At 34.6% G+C, this 14557-nt stretch overlaps 1 protein-coding gene across 1 annotated transcript; it reads left to right on the forward strand.

The window, feature by feature from the left end:
* Nucleotides 1-10930: 10930 nt before the first annotated feature.
* On the forward strand, nucleotides 10931-14313 carry LOC107013533 (LRR receptor kinase CORE). Its single transcript, XM_015213423.2, has 2 exons — nucleotides 10931-13663; nucleotides 13748-14313. The coding sequence occupies exons 1-2, from the start codon at nucleotides 10939-10941 to the stop codon at nucleotides 14167-14169; spliced, it is 3147 nt and encodes a 1048-aa protein (XP_015068909.1). The 5' UTR covers nucleotides 10931-10938; the 3' UTR covers nucleotides 14170-14313.
* Nucleotides 14314-14557: the final 244 nt, after the last annotated feature.

Below are 14557 nucleotides of genomic sequence, written 5' to 3' on the forward strand. Positions count from 1 at the left end.
CAATGTGTGAAGCATAGCTTAAAAGGAATCGTCTCTCCATGCTGGGCCAGGTACGTGTTGGCCTTTTAGGAAATGATGATACAAGACAGGCTATAGTCGACTTCTTGGATGAAGCACATATATAACTTTATAAAAATAAAGCACTTGTTACTCCATTCTTTTTCAATTTTATATATTACCATTTTAAAAGTTTCAGAAACTAGACAACTTTCATTATTATGCTAATATATCCATATACTCTCATATAATCTTAATACCAATTTATTTATATATATTTCATTAAGAATTCTTTTCTTCTTGTTTTAAAGCGTTTAAAAGAGTTGATCATAAAAAATGGAACAAAGGGAGTAACATCTTATTGGGCCCGAGGCACAGGGAGAGACATCCTCTAATGGGGAGTATTAATAGTTCAGATGAGGAACTATCATTGTTTCTAGAAATGCGAAGAAGGGGAAATGACAGAAATAATAATCGATTTCTTCAAAAATTCAATGAATTTGATCCCCTTGGTAAGTTTTTTTTTTTTTGTTCTTCTTCCATTTATTGACCTTTCTTTGTTCAAATTGACAGCATAAAGAATAAATTTCAAGTTGAAGTTGTTTTTTTGTAGGTGCATTTCAACTTCAAGTTCCAAAAATATTTTGAGTCTTTATGGACATCATATAAATGTGTCCAACTAGTGAGAAATTAGTGATTTCAGCTTCATAACCTAAAGTTCATGTATGTAATTTTTTTTCAATCCTATCTTATTGCAGGATCAAAAAGTGGTAGTTCACCTGCATTTAATATTGCATCAGCTGCACCCCTGCAGAAGACTCGTACGGATGAGTTCCTTAATGCTGACAATGATACAGCGGATTATGATTGGTAATTTGTTTCTTCTTCTCCTTTCCAAGTATGTGATTTTTTGAGTTGTTTAATTGTTTAGCTGCTTATGTTGATTTTTGACATCATAAGTTTCTTTATCCAATTTAATCTTTTTCACCATGTAGTTTATAAATTGGCTTAAGTCATAATCAGCTCCTTAAAGTTGTCCGCATAATTCAGTATTACTGGAATGAAAAACTACAGTAAAACAAGAAAATAACTACTACTAAAAGGAAATAACTAATGTTATAACTATTGGATGATTTTGAGTGATAACATAATAATTATTAGTTGAGTGACCATTTAGGAAATCAACTCTAATATTGATGCACAAGTTTGCTTCAATTATCTTACTTATACAAGTTCACTGAGATAAACTTTTGGGCATCCCAGTGACAGAAAACATTAAATTGAAAGCTACGGGACACAAACAAGCATGATAAGAAATATGTAATCTAATTCTTTTAGGGAAAATGCTCAAATATGTCATTGAACTTTCAGAAAAGGCTTATTTATGCCACCAGTTAAAAGTTTGGCCCATTTATGTCATTGCCGTTAAAGAAAAGACTCATTCATGCCATTATTTTTTAACAATGGTTTTGCAAAATCATTTTTGACACATGGCCAATTATAATTCGACCAAGTCATCAATTTTTTTAATTAATAAAAATCATAATTCTAAAAAAAATTGAATTAAATTTTTTTGAGTCTTTTTTTATATAGGATTTATATACTAACTAATTAAACATTTAGAACTTACTCATCATATATGACATTTCATTGATTATGTTGGTTCCAATGTAACAAACGATTGATTCAAGTCATTCAACTTTGTTAAAGATAATAAACATTGAACATCTAAATTAATACATACTGCCATGAAACTTAAAACACCATGCTAAAAAACTAGCTGGAAGTTCCTCCTCTCAATTGAGGACTTCGTCGAATAATAGGCGCTTGAAGATTTGGTAGGTCATACGTCTCATTTATCATAAGAGACTTAATAAAATCCTTTTAATATTCTTGTTGTGCACCCTGAGGATAGGCAGAAAATTATGAGATAGTGCCCTACTTTTGTCTAGTAGACCGATACAGGCCTCCAAGGGCATCTCAAACCCAATCCTCTATTTTACTCTCCAAATATAGAGTTCTCAACTTTTTTTTACATCCAACTCCAACCCAATTCTCTATTTTACTCTCTAAAAAGAAATTTTTTTCTCTCTCCTCAATATTATATTATTATTTCTATTTCGTTCTTATTTTCTTATTTCATAATATAAATCCTTTATTTCTTTTTTCCCAAATAATTATCTTATATAATGTTTAATGTGATATAAAATTATATTTTATCTTAAATTTTTAAATAACATAAATTGCAAGAAAATATTAATACATAAATTAAGGGGCAAAGTCAAATAAAAGTGACATACAATTACATAAACACTCAATTTTCAAAATCATTATGTTGCTCCCATTAATGCTCTATAATGCATTACGGAGATAAAAATGAACATTTTTGTCCTTAATTTTTTATGTCTAGCTAAAAATTGTTCAAATCGGAGATTTTTATCTACAACCACTTCTATAGTTGGAGTTGGAGCCTCTACGACATCTTGAATTGATGCATTAAGAAGCTATTAGTGACCCAAATGTTCGTGATTACATGCAATTAGAACAATAACGAATACTTGAATAAAGAAATCAACAATCACAACCGCAATCACAACCACAATAGCAACAATTTTCAGAATCATATCCTAATTTTTTTCGAATAGTGATATCTGGAAACGACCTATCGGATTACTAAATTATTATTGTGATCAATTAATTATTATGTTATGTATTGCATTTTATCTTGTCTTTAAATTATTATGTTATGTGTTGTATTGCTGTCTTGTATTTAAATTATTACGTTATATATTATATTTTTGTCTTGTATTTAAATTATCATATCATGTGTTGTATTTTTTAATTAAAATTTTCATCTTGCCATTTTAATTTTTTGTATTCTTTAAAATGAAAATTAATAATAAATAAAAATTTATTATTGGTGAAAATTAGAAAAAAAAATTAAAATACTATTAATTTGATATTTAATTATGGAAATACATATAAAATAATATTTTAATTAAAAAGTAATAAAAATAATAATATAATAATGAAAAAGTGAAATAGAGAGTGTGAATTTGGAGAAGTACTATTCGTCTTTCTATAAATGGAGAATAGAATAAATGAAGAATAGAGGGTGATTTAGAGGTGGGTTGTAGTGTTCATTCTCTATTTTACTCTCCAACTACAATTTATATGTGCATCTTAAACTTTGATGTCATACTTCTCCATGTAGTATTCTTAATACATGCTAGCTGAATTCAATTTTTTGATGTAACAAGGGAGGATAGCTAATAGGGTTGAGGATGCAAATTTTAAGTGATAAAATATACGGATGTCAAAAGCAAGTTTTTATTTAAATATCATGAACAGTGAGAAAAGCACGTATAGTTTGTAGATGTATTAGTTTTTTGCGCAATTTAAGTACAAAATTTAATGGCTGCTATATATCAAAATCTAGCACTCAAAGAAATAAAGGGAGTAGGGTGGTGCACCCCCTTTCTGTAAAGTTGAAAACCAGAACAAAAAGGGCTTCTTTGCACCTCTGATGTTGAATTATTTGTTGATTCAGATTTCCCAGACATTCTTTTAAAATTCGATCTTCAGTTTTGTATGTTTTATTATGAGATTTTATTTTCCTGTTTCAGGCTTCTAGCACCTCCAGACACTCCTCTTTTTCCTTCTGTAGTGATGGAATCACGCAAAACTATTATGAGTCAGCTGGGAACTTCTAAAGCTCACCCCACTGCATTGACATCTAGAGTAAGAACACACTCTTTTTTTTTTTTTTTGCTGAAATGCATTATGTGTAATTGGAAATTAGCATATTTTCACTTTTGTTATGTTTAACATGGGAAATGTTGACCATCTGTGTAATCTGAAAGTATTTCATCCCATATCCAGCCACCAGAGGGATGTGGAGATTTCAAGGAACTAAAAGGATATTTCTTTAATTAAACAGGAAGATCCTGACAGGTTCTTTAATTCAGACTGCGTGCATAATGATGGTTCCATTGTTTAGTCAAATGCTATTAACAGAAGCCCTCTGCTGAATTTGAGGATTATTTTAGTTTTTGAATGTTGATGTATGATGTACATCTTCTCCCATGCTTAGTTCAGGTGACAAATGCCGAGGAACTTGTGACTTAGGTCTAGGTTCGAGCTCTACACCATGTGAACTAAGCCTCACATTTAATTGGAGAGTAGTAGGGGGCTGAGCCCATTATTCCCGAACTTCGAATGTTGCAGTTGGTCCTAATGGTTGACTGTGGATGCATAAAGTAATCAGAAAGAAGAAGTATGCCATACATTTCTTTTGTGATGCTTCTTGTGGGTATTATGAGTGCCCAATATCTTATTAGATATCAACCATTTGGAAAACTGAAACTCCTACGAATATTTTTGGGCTATGATTTCTTTATCCTAGTAAGTATGTATTAGCTAGCACATGCTCTTATGATGGGGTGTCTGTGATCAATATGAGTTGGTTTTTTCTTAAAGATTCTCCTGAGTAATTGTAATAATCAGATTTATTGATATTCCTAGTATTACTAAAGGTTATCACATATTTAATCGTTATCCAATTTGATGGAATTGTTTAATCTCGAAGAGAATCTTCTATTATTATGCATATTAGGTGTCTTTCTTGGTTTTATGCAGTCATTTATAACTTGATTGTAACTTGATTGTTCTTGGACAATAATAGAAGGAAATAATGAGGAAAAACACCAATAGACTTTGTAAGATTAACCAATATGTCACAATTTAGAAGTTCATATGACGAAAAACGCCAACTTGTAACTTGCTTTTATTTGAAACCCATATTTTACATTGAACTAAGTAAAAGAATGAATAAGAAAAATAAGTTTCATTGAGTGGTTGTTAAACCAACAATGTTGTATTGGTTGGAGTGTTCTTGACTCGCATCCTCAGAAGATGAAGTTTAACATGAATGAGAATGCTTAAATGGATGTGTGGGCACATTAGAAGAGATAAGATTAGAAACAAAGATATATGAGGTAAGGTGGGAGTAGCTTCATTGGTGGACAAGATGCGGGAAACAAGGCGAAGATGGTTCGAGCATTCGAAGAGGAGGAACACAAATGCCCTACTGAAGAGGTGCGAGAGGTTGGCAGTGATAGGTTTGAGGAAAGGTAGAGGTAGATCGAGGAAGAATTGGGGGGATGTGATTATACAATAGATGAAACATCTTCAACTAAATAAGGACATGACTTCAAATAGGGATCATGGAGGATCAGGGTAGACGGGTAGTAGGTGGTTGAGCATTTCTCTCTTCCTCGTGGTTGAGCAGGGTTCCGGTCTGGAGTATCTATTGGTTTCCTTACCAATATTATCCAACCGTCCCAATTCGACACAGAGTTAAAGAAAAAGAAAAGGAAGACTTTAGAAACTTGTGGTTTAAAACAATCCTTAGATATTTATTTGACGGTAAATCAATTTGTTATGGGTAAAAGGGAAATTTTAAAGTTGTTATTTCTAATAATACAAAAGTGACATTTTTTTGAGGACGCACTAAAAAGTCAAGTGTGTCACATAAATTGGGACAAAGGGAGTGTTATTTTGGTAGCATACCTTGTTCTTCATTTTGTTTCTATTGTTGTTTCTTTTACTTTTGTTATCTCTAATAATTTTACTGTCAAAATTTTTCTTTTTTCAATATTTTCGTAATAGCATTGCATTTCTTTCAAACCATGTTCTGAAAATCGATTTTTCTTGGGAACCATGGATTTTTATCTGTAATTTGCAACCTTTGATGCAGTTAACAAATTCTCTCCAAGAGGCCACCTCAAGAAGCAACTTAGCATCTAAACAGCAAGCTTCCTCTGCTGGATCAAACACTTCAAGTTCTAGTCTTCGAAGACCATCTTCTTCAGGTGGCTATGGTATATACATTCTTTTCAACTTCCTATGCTAATAGAATAGTGTGCTACCATAGACTGAAGACACAAGTATATTTTCAAAAACTGATTAGAGTAGCAATATTTGTGTTGTTCTTTTATAGCTCTAAGTCTTAGATGATCTGTCTTGTTGGCCTTCTTGTTCTCTTATCCTTTTTGGATCTTCTCAACTTTAAAACATTGCTCTTGGACAGAGTCTCTCGGATAATCTGTGTCCCTTGATGCTGAACATAGAAGGTCGAGGGTAGATAATGGATCTCAAGTATAAAGTTATTAATTTGTAATCTAAACTGTGATGTCTAAAGCTCAGATACATTTGAGATGAATTATACCATTAGCATATCAAATAGTGCTTTGATGAGCCATCAACTAGTGTAGTTCCATAGAACAACAGAGCCACTCATGTTATGGAAAATTCAATCGCTTTATGCTTTTTATTATTGTTACTGGTTTTTCTCATATATTAATAACAAAATATATTTGAAAAAGAAAAAAACATTTAATTTAGAGTATCTCGAAATTTCAAAGTTGTACTAGAGAAGGGAAAGTGGTCAAAGAGTTCACATTTGAAGACTTTGTCTACCATTTGATCTTATAATTTGCCAAAGTCGTCGTTTGTATTCGGCTAATAATTAGGCCTACAAAGATAAAAACACCATAAGAAGAACGGAGTGATGAGAAATCTCTCAATTACGAATTTTTATGATTACATTTCTTAAATTGCAACGATAGTCCAATTTAATTACATGGTATATCCTTTAAATGTTTGTGTCTAACGGGGTTATAAGTTCTTAAAAAAAAATTCAAATATACCTTTAGAACTATTCAAAATGAGTCACTTATACTCTGTCCTATATTTTGTCTTAAAAATACGCTTGTTGTTATGTTTTGGGATCAAATATGCTCTCCAACTAGCAAACAAGTTCAAAAATACTTTGTCACTAACTGGTGCTCCGAAATAAAAGAAAAATTAATTTTGTCTTTTGAACTATTCGAAACAAGAATTTTATTTTTGGCTCAAACAGCTGATATGCTAATTGATGAATCTCACCTTCGTTTTTATTTTGCCCGATTTTGGCATAAATTTTTATTTAAATAGAAATAGTTTGACCAAAATTTAAAATCATAAAATTCATTTTGAGAAAAAAGCATGTACTTAATTATGGAAAAAATGAGCTATATTGATTACACGACATCTCCAGTGAATTCCCAATACTTTTTCCTAAGTTGTCATAGATGTTGGGATTTATTTGTCCTAAATTTCTTACCATAAATAGGTTTTCCTTTTAGAAAAAAGTTTTGAATTGACTAATCCTTTTCTTGTAGGAAAAGGTTTAGGACTCTATAAATAGAGGAATGTTCCTTCTAACTTAATTAGCATTCACAATGTAGTCTTAAAGGCTTTGAGAGTTTTGGTTAGAGGGAGAATTTGTGGGTCACAAGCTTGATACGTTATCACTTGTGTGAACCTCCCATGTATTCCGAGTGAATTGGTTGAGGTTGTTTCCCTCTGTATTTTGTACTCTCATATTTATAGTGGATTGCTCATCTCCTTTGTGGACGTAGGTCGATTGACCGAACCACGTTAAATCTTTGTGTCTTTTGGTATATTTCTCGTTGTCTTCTTACTCGTGGTCTTTCGAGGTTTGCTTTGCTAGCTTCCGCGTTTACACCTGCTTATTTTCGGTCCTAACAAGTGGTATCAGAGCCAGATTCAATGATGGAGTCAGGTTTAGTGGTTCGATAATCGATGATTGAACCAGGTTAGAAGGAGGTGTTCATCTTGACGGGTGTAGTTCTAGCCGCAACCTTTTTGACAGTAATGAAGATTTTGTTGGAGAAATTGTTTCAGAGAGGTTCTCTGTGTTGAGACATAAATTTTGCAAAGGAGATTATGGAGAGGAGAAGCAAGTTGTTGAAGATTAAGTGAAGAAGGTGGACAAATTTATTTTGTCAGAAATTCAGGCCAAGGGGGAGATTTGTTGGGTTTTATTTGCCCTAAATTTCTTACCATAAATAGGTTTTCCTTTTAGGAAAAGGTTTTGGATTGACTAATCCTTTTCTTGTAGGAAAAGGTTTAGGACTCTATAAATAGAGGCATGTTCCTTCTAACTTAATCAGCATTCACAATGTAGTCTTAAGGGCTTTGAGAGTTTTGGTTAGAGGGAGAATTTGTGGGTCACAAGCTTGATACGTTATCACTTGTGTGAACCTCCCATGTATTCCGAGTGAATTGGTTGAGGTTGTTTCCCTCTGTATTTTGTACTCTCATATTTATAGTGGATTGCTCATCTCCTTTGTGGACGTAGGTCGATTGACCGAACCACGTTAAATCTTTGTGTCTTTTGGTATATTTCTCGTTGTCTTCTTACTCGTGGTCTTTCGAGGTTTGCTTTGCTAGCTTCCGCATTTACACCTGCTTATTTTCGGTCCTAACAAGTGGTATCAGAGCCAGATTCAATGACGGAGTCACGTTTAGTGGTTCGATAATCGATTATTGAACCAGGTTAGAAGGAGGTGTTCATCTTGACGGGTGTAGTTCTAGCCGCAACCTTTTTGACAGTAATGAAGATTTTGTTGGAGAAATTGTTTCAGAGAGGTTCTCTGTGTTGAGACATAAATTTTGCAAAGGAGATTATGGAGAGGAGAAGCAAGTTGTTGAAGATTAAGTGAAGAAGGTGGACAAATTTATTTTGTCAGAAATTCAGGCCAAGGGGGAGATTTGTTGGGTTTTATTTGCCCTAAATTTCTTACCATAAATAGGTTTTCCTTTTAGGAAAAGGTTTTGAATTGACTAATCCTTTTCTTGTAGGAAAAGGTTTAGGACTCTATAAATAGAGGAATGTTCCTTCTAACTTAATCAGCATTCACAATGTAGTCTTAAGGGCTTTGAGAGTTTTGGTTAGGGGGAGAATTTGTGGGTCACAAGCTTGATACGTTATCACTTGTGTGAACCTCCCATGTATTCCGAGTGAATTGGTTGAGGTTGTTTCCCTCTGTATTTTGTACTCTCATATTTATAGTGGATTGCTCATCTCCTTTGTGGACGTAGGTCGATTGACCGAACCACGTTAAATCTTTGTGTCTTTTGGTATATTTCTCGTTGTCTTCTTACTCGTGGTCTTTCAAGGTTTGCATTGCTAGCTTCCGCATATACACCTGCTTATTTTCGGTCCTAACAAGTGGTCTTTTATTGGGTTGTATTTGACCTAAATTTCTTACCATAAATAGGTTTTCCTTTTAGGAAAAGGTTTTGGACTGACTAATCCTTTTTCTGGTAGGAAAAGGTTTAGGACTCTATAAATAGAGGTATGTTCCTTCTAACTTAATCAGCATTCACAATGTAGTCTTAAGGGCTTTGAGAGTTTTGGTTAGAGGGAGAATTTGTGGGTCACAAGCTTGATACGTTATCACTTGTGTGAACCTCCCATGTATTCCGAGTGAATTGGTTGAGGTTGTTTCCCTCTGTATTTTGTACTCTCATATTTATAGTGGATTGCTCATCTCCTTTGTGGACGTAGGTCGATTGACCGAACCACGTTAAATCTTTGTGTCTTTTGGTATATTTCTCGTTGTCTTCTTACTCGTGGTCTTTCGAGGTTTGCATTGCTAGCTTCCGCGTTTACGCCTGCTTATTTTCGGTCCTAACAAGTGGTATCAGAGCCAGATTCAATGATGGAGTCAGGTTTAGTGGTTCGATAATCGATGATTGAACCAGGTTAGAAAGAGGTGTTCATCTTGACGGGTGTAGTTCTAGCCGCAACCTTTTTGACAGTAATGAAGATTTTGTTGGAGAAATTGTTTCAGAGAGGTTCTCTGTGTTGAGACATAAATTTTGCAAAGGAGATTATGGAGAGGAGAAGCAAGTTGTTGAAGATTAAGTGAAGAAGGTGGACAAATTTATTTTGTCAGAAATTCAGGCCAAGGGGGAGATTTGTTGGGTTTTATTTGCCCTAAATTTCTTACCATAAATAGGTTTTCCTTTTAGGAAAAGGTTTTGGATTGACTAATCCTTTTCTTGTAGGAAAAGGTTTAGGACTCTATAAATAGAGGAATGTTCCTTCTAACTTAATCAGCATTCACAATGTAGTCTTAAGGGCTTTGAGAGTTTTGGTTAGAGGGAGAATTTGTGGGTCACAAGCTTGATACGTTATCACTTGTGTGAACCTCCCATGTATTCCGAGTGAATTGGTTGAGGTTGTTTCCCTCTGTATTTTGTACTCTCATATTTATAGTGGATTGCTCATCTCCTTTGTGGACGTAGGTCGATTGACCGAACCACGTTAAATCTTTGTGTCTTTTGGTATATTTCTCGTTGTCTTCTTACTCGTGGTCTTTCAAGGTTTGCATTGCTAGCTTCCGCATATACACCTGCTTATTTTCGGTCCTAACAATAATTAGGTTTTTGTTACCAAACTTTAAATTTAACCTAATCCTTCTGCAAAAAAATAAAATAAAATCTGGAAACCTAATTTCCAGGAAGTTTACCTGAAGAGGACAATTCAATTTTAAGCACTAGAGAAGTTGAATGACCACAAATTATGCGCACTCTTTTAAGTCATGTAGAAGAACAAAGCGCACTGAGCTGCCTTCATAATTGACCAATTGCTCCAACATCTCTCAATATATTATACTACAAGATTTTCTACCAACGTTAGGACTAATGTTACACATCTTACCTAACAAAGTAAGAACAACTTACACAACTAATGTGACTCAGAAAATAAAAATAAAAATCACTTTTCAAAATTATTTACATTTTTCACGTTAGCGTCAAAGAAAGGAACAATGCAATAAGTAATTTATCAGGACACTCTGGCAGACTTTAAAATCCATTAATTTATGTCCAATTTTTATTGTAGTTTTCTATATTTTCTAGTCTACCTTTAAGTAGTACTAGGAGAATCTCTTATGTCCTTAAAATACTCAACTTGTCAATGTCATGAAAAATCATATAAACAAACTACAATTGGAGAATAAATTTAATAGTATTAGACGAGTGTCTTTTGCTACCAACTTTACATTTGTCTTCTTACTTTCTTAAATGATTCTCCCAAAGAATTCTCACTTTTATGCTATGAAGAAGAAGTATACTGTTGTACTATCTTTACTGACCTTTTTCTCTTTGATACTACCTTATGTTCTTTGCTCATCAAAAATTCAGGTGAAAGGGAATGAAACAGACAAAATGTCACTCCTAGCATTCAAGAATATGATCATTGATGACCCTTTCAAGATCATGGACTCCTGGAATGAAACTATACATTTCTGTGACTGGCCTGGGGTCTCATGTGCTAACCGTCATCGCCGAGTTACAGTTTTAAATCTTACTTCTCTGAAATTGAGAGGTTCTCTGTCACCAAGCATTGGTAACCTGAGCTTTCTTAATGTCCTTAAGCTTCAAAATAATAGTTTTTCAGGTGAAATCCCATCAGAGATTGGCTACTTAAATAAGTTAAACGTTTTACGCCTTGATAATAACTCGTTCACTGGTCATATTCCTTCAAACATTTCTGGTTGCTTCAATCTTGTTTCTGTTGGTCTTTCGTATAATATGATGGTAGGCGAAATTCCAGCAGAATTCGGCACATTGTTTAAACTCAAACAACTTTCTCTTGTTTCTAACTATTTGACAGGAGGAATTCCGCCTTCGTTTGGTAATCTTTCTTTACTTGATACCTTTTTTGCAAGCAAGAATAATTTGTTAGGGAAAATACCTGATGAATTATGTCAATTGCTCAACTTAAAGTACTTTGTAGTGAATGAGAACAACTTGAGTAGTACCCTGCCTCCTTGTCTTTTCAATCTTTCCTCTATCGTGGCCATCGATGTTGGAACAAACCATTTAGAAGGACAATTGCCTCCATTGCTTGGTATTACTCTTCCTAAGCTAGAGTTCCTTAGCATTTATAGAAACAATGTAACTGGAAATATTCCGGGGACATTATCAAATGCTACAAATCTTCAGTCTCTTATTGCTGGTAGAAATGGACTCACAGGAAAAGTACCACCCCTTGGAAATTTGCTGAAAATGAGGAGATTTTTAGTTGCTTTCAATGATCTTGGCAAGGAGGAGGAGGATGACCTTAGTTTTCTCTCCACATTGGTGAATGCCACCAACTTGGAGCTTGTGGAGCTCAATACAAATAATTTTGGTGGAGTCTTACCTGCATCTGTTAGTAACCTTTCGACTGAGCTTATAGAGCTTTCGTTGTCTTATAATCAAGTTTCTGGAGAAATCCCAAGAGGTATATCCAATCTCAAGAAGCTTCAGGCTTTCTTCGTAGCTTACAACAGATTTCACGGTGAAATTCCTTCTGAAATTGGTGATCTTATTTATTTGCAAGAGCTGGCTTTACTTGGAAATCAGTTCTCTGGCCAAATTCCAATCTCATTGGGAAATTTAGCTTCTTTAACCAAACTCAGTTTAAGAGACAACAATCTCCAGGGGAGAATTCCTTCCAGTTTAGGCAAATGCGACAAGTTGGAACTGTTGGATCTTGGTTCAAATAACCTTAGTGGTTTCATACCATCAGAAATTCTTGAACTCTCATCATTGTCGGAGGGCGTGGACCTATCTCAGAACCACTTAACTGGTTTCCTTCCGATGGGAATTGGGAAGTTGAGAAATCTAGGCTACTTAAACCTGTCTGATAACAAGTTGCAGGGCCAGATTCCTACCACTATAGGTACTTGTGTGAAACTTGAAGCACTAGACTTAAACAACAACAACTTTCAGGGTAGTATTCCTTCAACCATGAATAATTTGCGAGGCCTGGAATTTTTAGTCCTTTCTCACAACAATCTGTCAGGTGGAATCCCGGGATTCTTGAAGGACTTCAAATTTCTGCAGATTTTAAATCTGTCTAGCAATAATTTGGAAGGTGCTGTCCCAACAGGAGGCATCTTTAGTAATGCTACTGCGGTTTCCATCATACGAAATAAAAATCTCTGTGGGGGTGTACCGGAGTTGGACCTTCCGGTTTGCATTGTAGGAGTAAAGAAAGAAAGGAAATCAGGTTTTCCCTTGAAAATAGTAATTCCTGTAGTTAGTGGGCTTATAGGATTGACATTGATAGTTTGTTTTCTTGGCATACGACAGTTTAGAAGATTGAGAAAAACAACACCTACAGATATACCTGAAAACTCAACCTTAAGAATATCTTATCAGTGTCTACTTAGGGAAACTGATAGATTTTCTGCATCAAATTTGCTTGGCATGGGTGCTTTTGGGTCTGTATATAAAGGAATTTCTGAACATGATGGTACTGTTTTTGCTGTTAAGGTACTGGACCTTTCGCATCATGCAGCTTCCAGGAGTTTTTTAGCTGAATGTGAGGTTCTAAAGAACATCAGACATCGTAATCTTGTAAAGGTTCTAAGTGCATGCTCAGGTATTGATTATGAAGGTAATGAGTTCAAAGCCATAGTTTATGAATACATGGGTAAGGGGAATCTACAGGACTGGTTACATTTCACTCCTCAGGAGAACTCTGAGCCACAGGAGGAACACAAGAAGCTCGGGTTTATTCAAAGATTAAACATTGCGATTGATGTTGCCTGTGCTCTGGATTATCTCCATAATGATTGCCAACCCCCTATAATTCACCGTGATCTGAAGCCAAGCAATATTCTTCTAGATGAGAACATGACTGCACATGTTGGTGATTTTGGTTTGGCAAGATTTGTTCCACCAGAAATTCCGAACTCATCAGAAAATTCAAAAAGTCTTACAGGTGTAGGGGGAACTATTGGTTATACACCTCCAGGTAATAATAAATCAAGGTTTTTGCTGTCATACATATGTCTTTTGATAAGAATATCTCTAATTCTGTAGTTTTTCATGCTGACAGAATTAGGTATAGGAAGCGACGCCTCAACCTATGGAGATGTATACAGCTTTGGCATACTGCTCTTGGAAATGTTTACCGGGAGGAAACCAACTGATGAAATGTTCAAAGATAATTTAAACCTTCATAACTACGCGAATGCTGCTTTGCCAGACAGAGTGATGCATATTACAGATCCAATTCTTCTCCATGAACGAGATGAACTTGAAATGGAATACAAACTTGATGACAACACAAGCAGTGCTGGCGACATATTTCTGTCATTCTTAATCAACGTGATTCAAATCGGAGTTTCCTGCTCCGCTGAATCTCCAAAAGAAAGAAAGCGGATCAGTGATGTCGTTGGAGAACTCAATTCATTAAGGAAGTTGTTTTTGGAGCAAGCATACCGGAAAGAAAAAGTTATAAGCTTCAACCTGCATTGACAGATGATGACAGGCATAGGGTTAGTCCTTCTCATGGTTGGTGACATGAGGTTAATATGTACTGTGAAACAAATTCATGAATTTAAGGTTTGATTCTGCTCTTATAATTTGCATTTATAAACTTGTATGTTCCTAGTAATAGATAGCTCTTTGCACATTTCTTAGTTTAGATGCCTTATTTATTATCTTGAGATATCTATAGCTGCTAGACTAGTAGATCACTGAATTGCACAATCGATCTCAAGCTGCCACCTACATGTCCAAACATCATATTTGAAGTTTTTGAGACGTAAGATCAGTTCATCGCCTTCCTCTTAAGGTTCTTGACACCTTTGAAATATGATATATACTCTGGCATCCAATACTTCACTTGTTCTAATTCACGAAG

Source organism: Solanum pennellii, chromosome 3, assembly GCF_001406875.1.
Source record: "Solanum pennellii chromosome 3, SPENNV200".
In the NCBI taxonomy this organism is placed as follows: Eukaryota; Viridiplantae; Streptophyta; class Magnoliopsida; order Solanales; family Solanaceae; genus Solanum; species Solanum pennellii.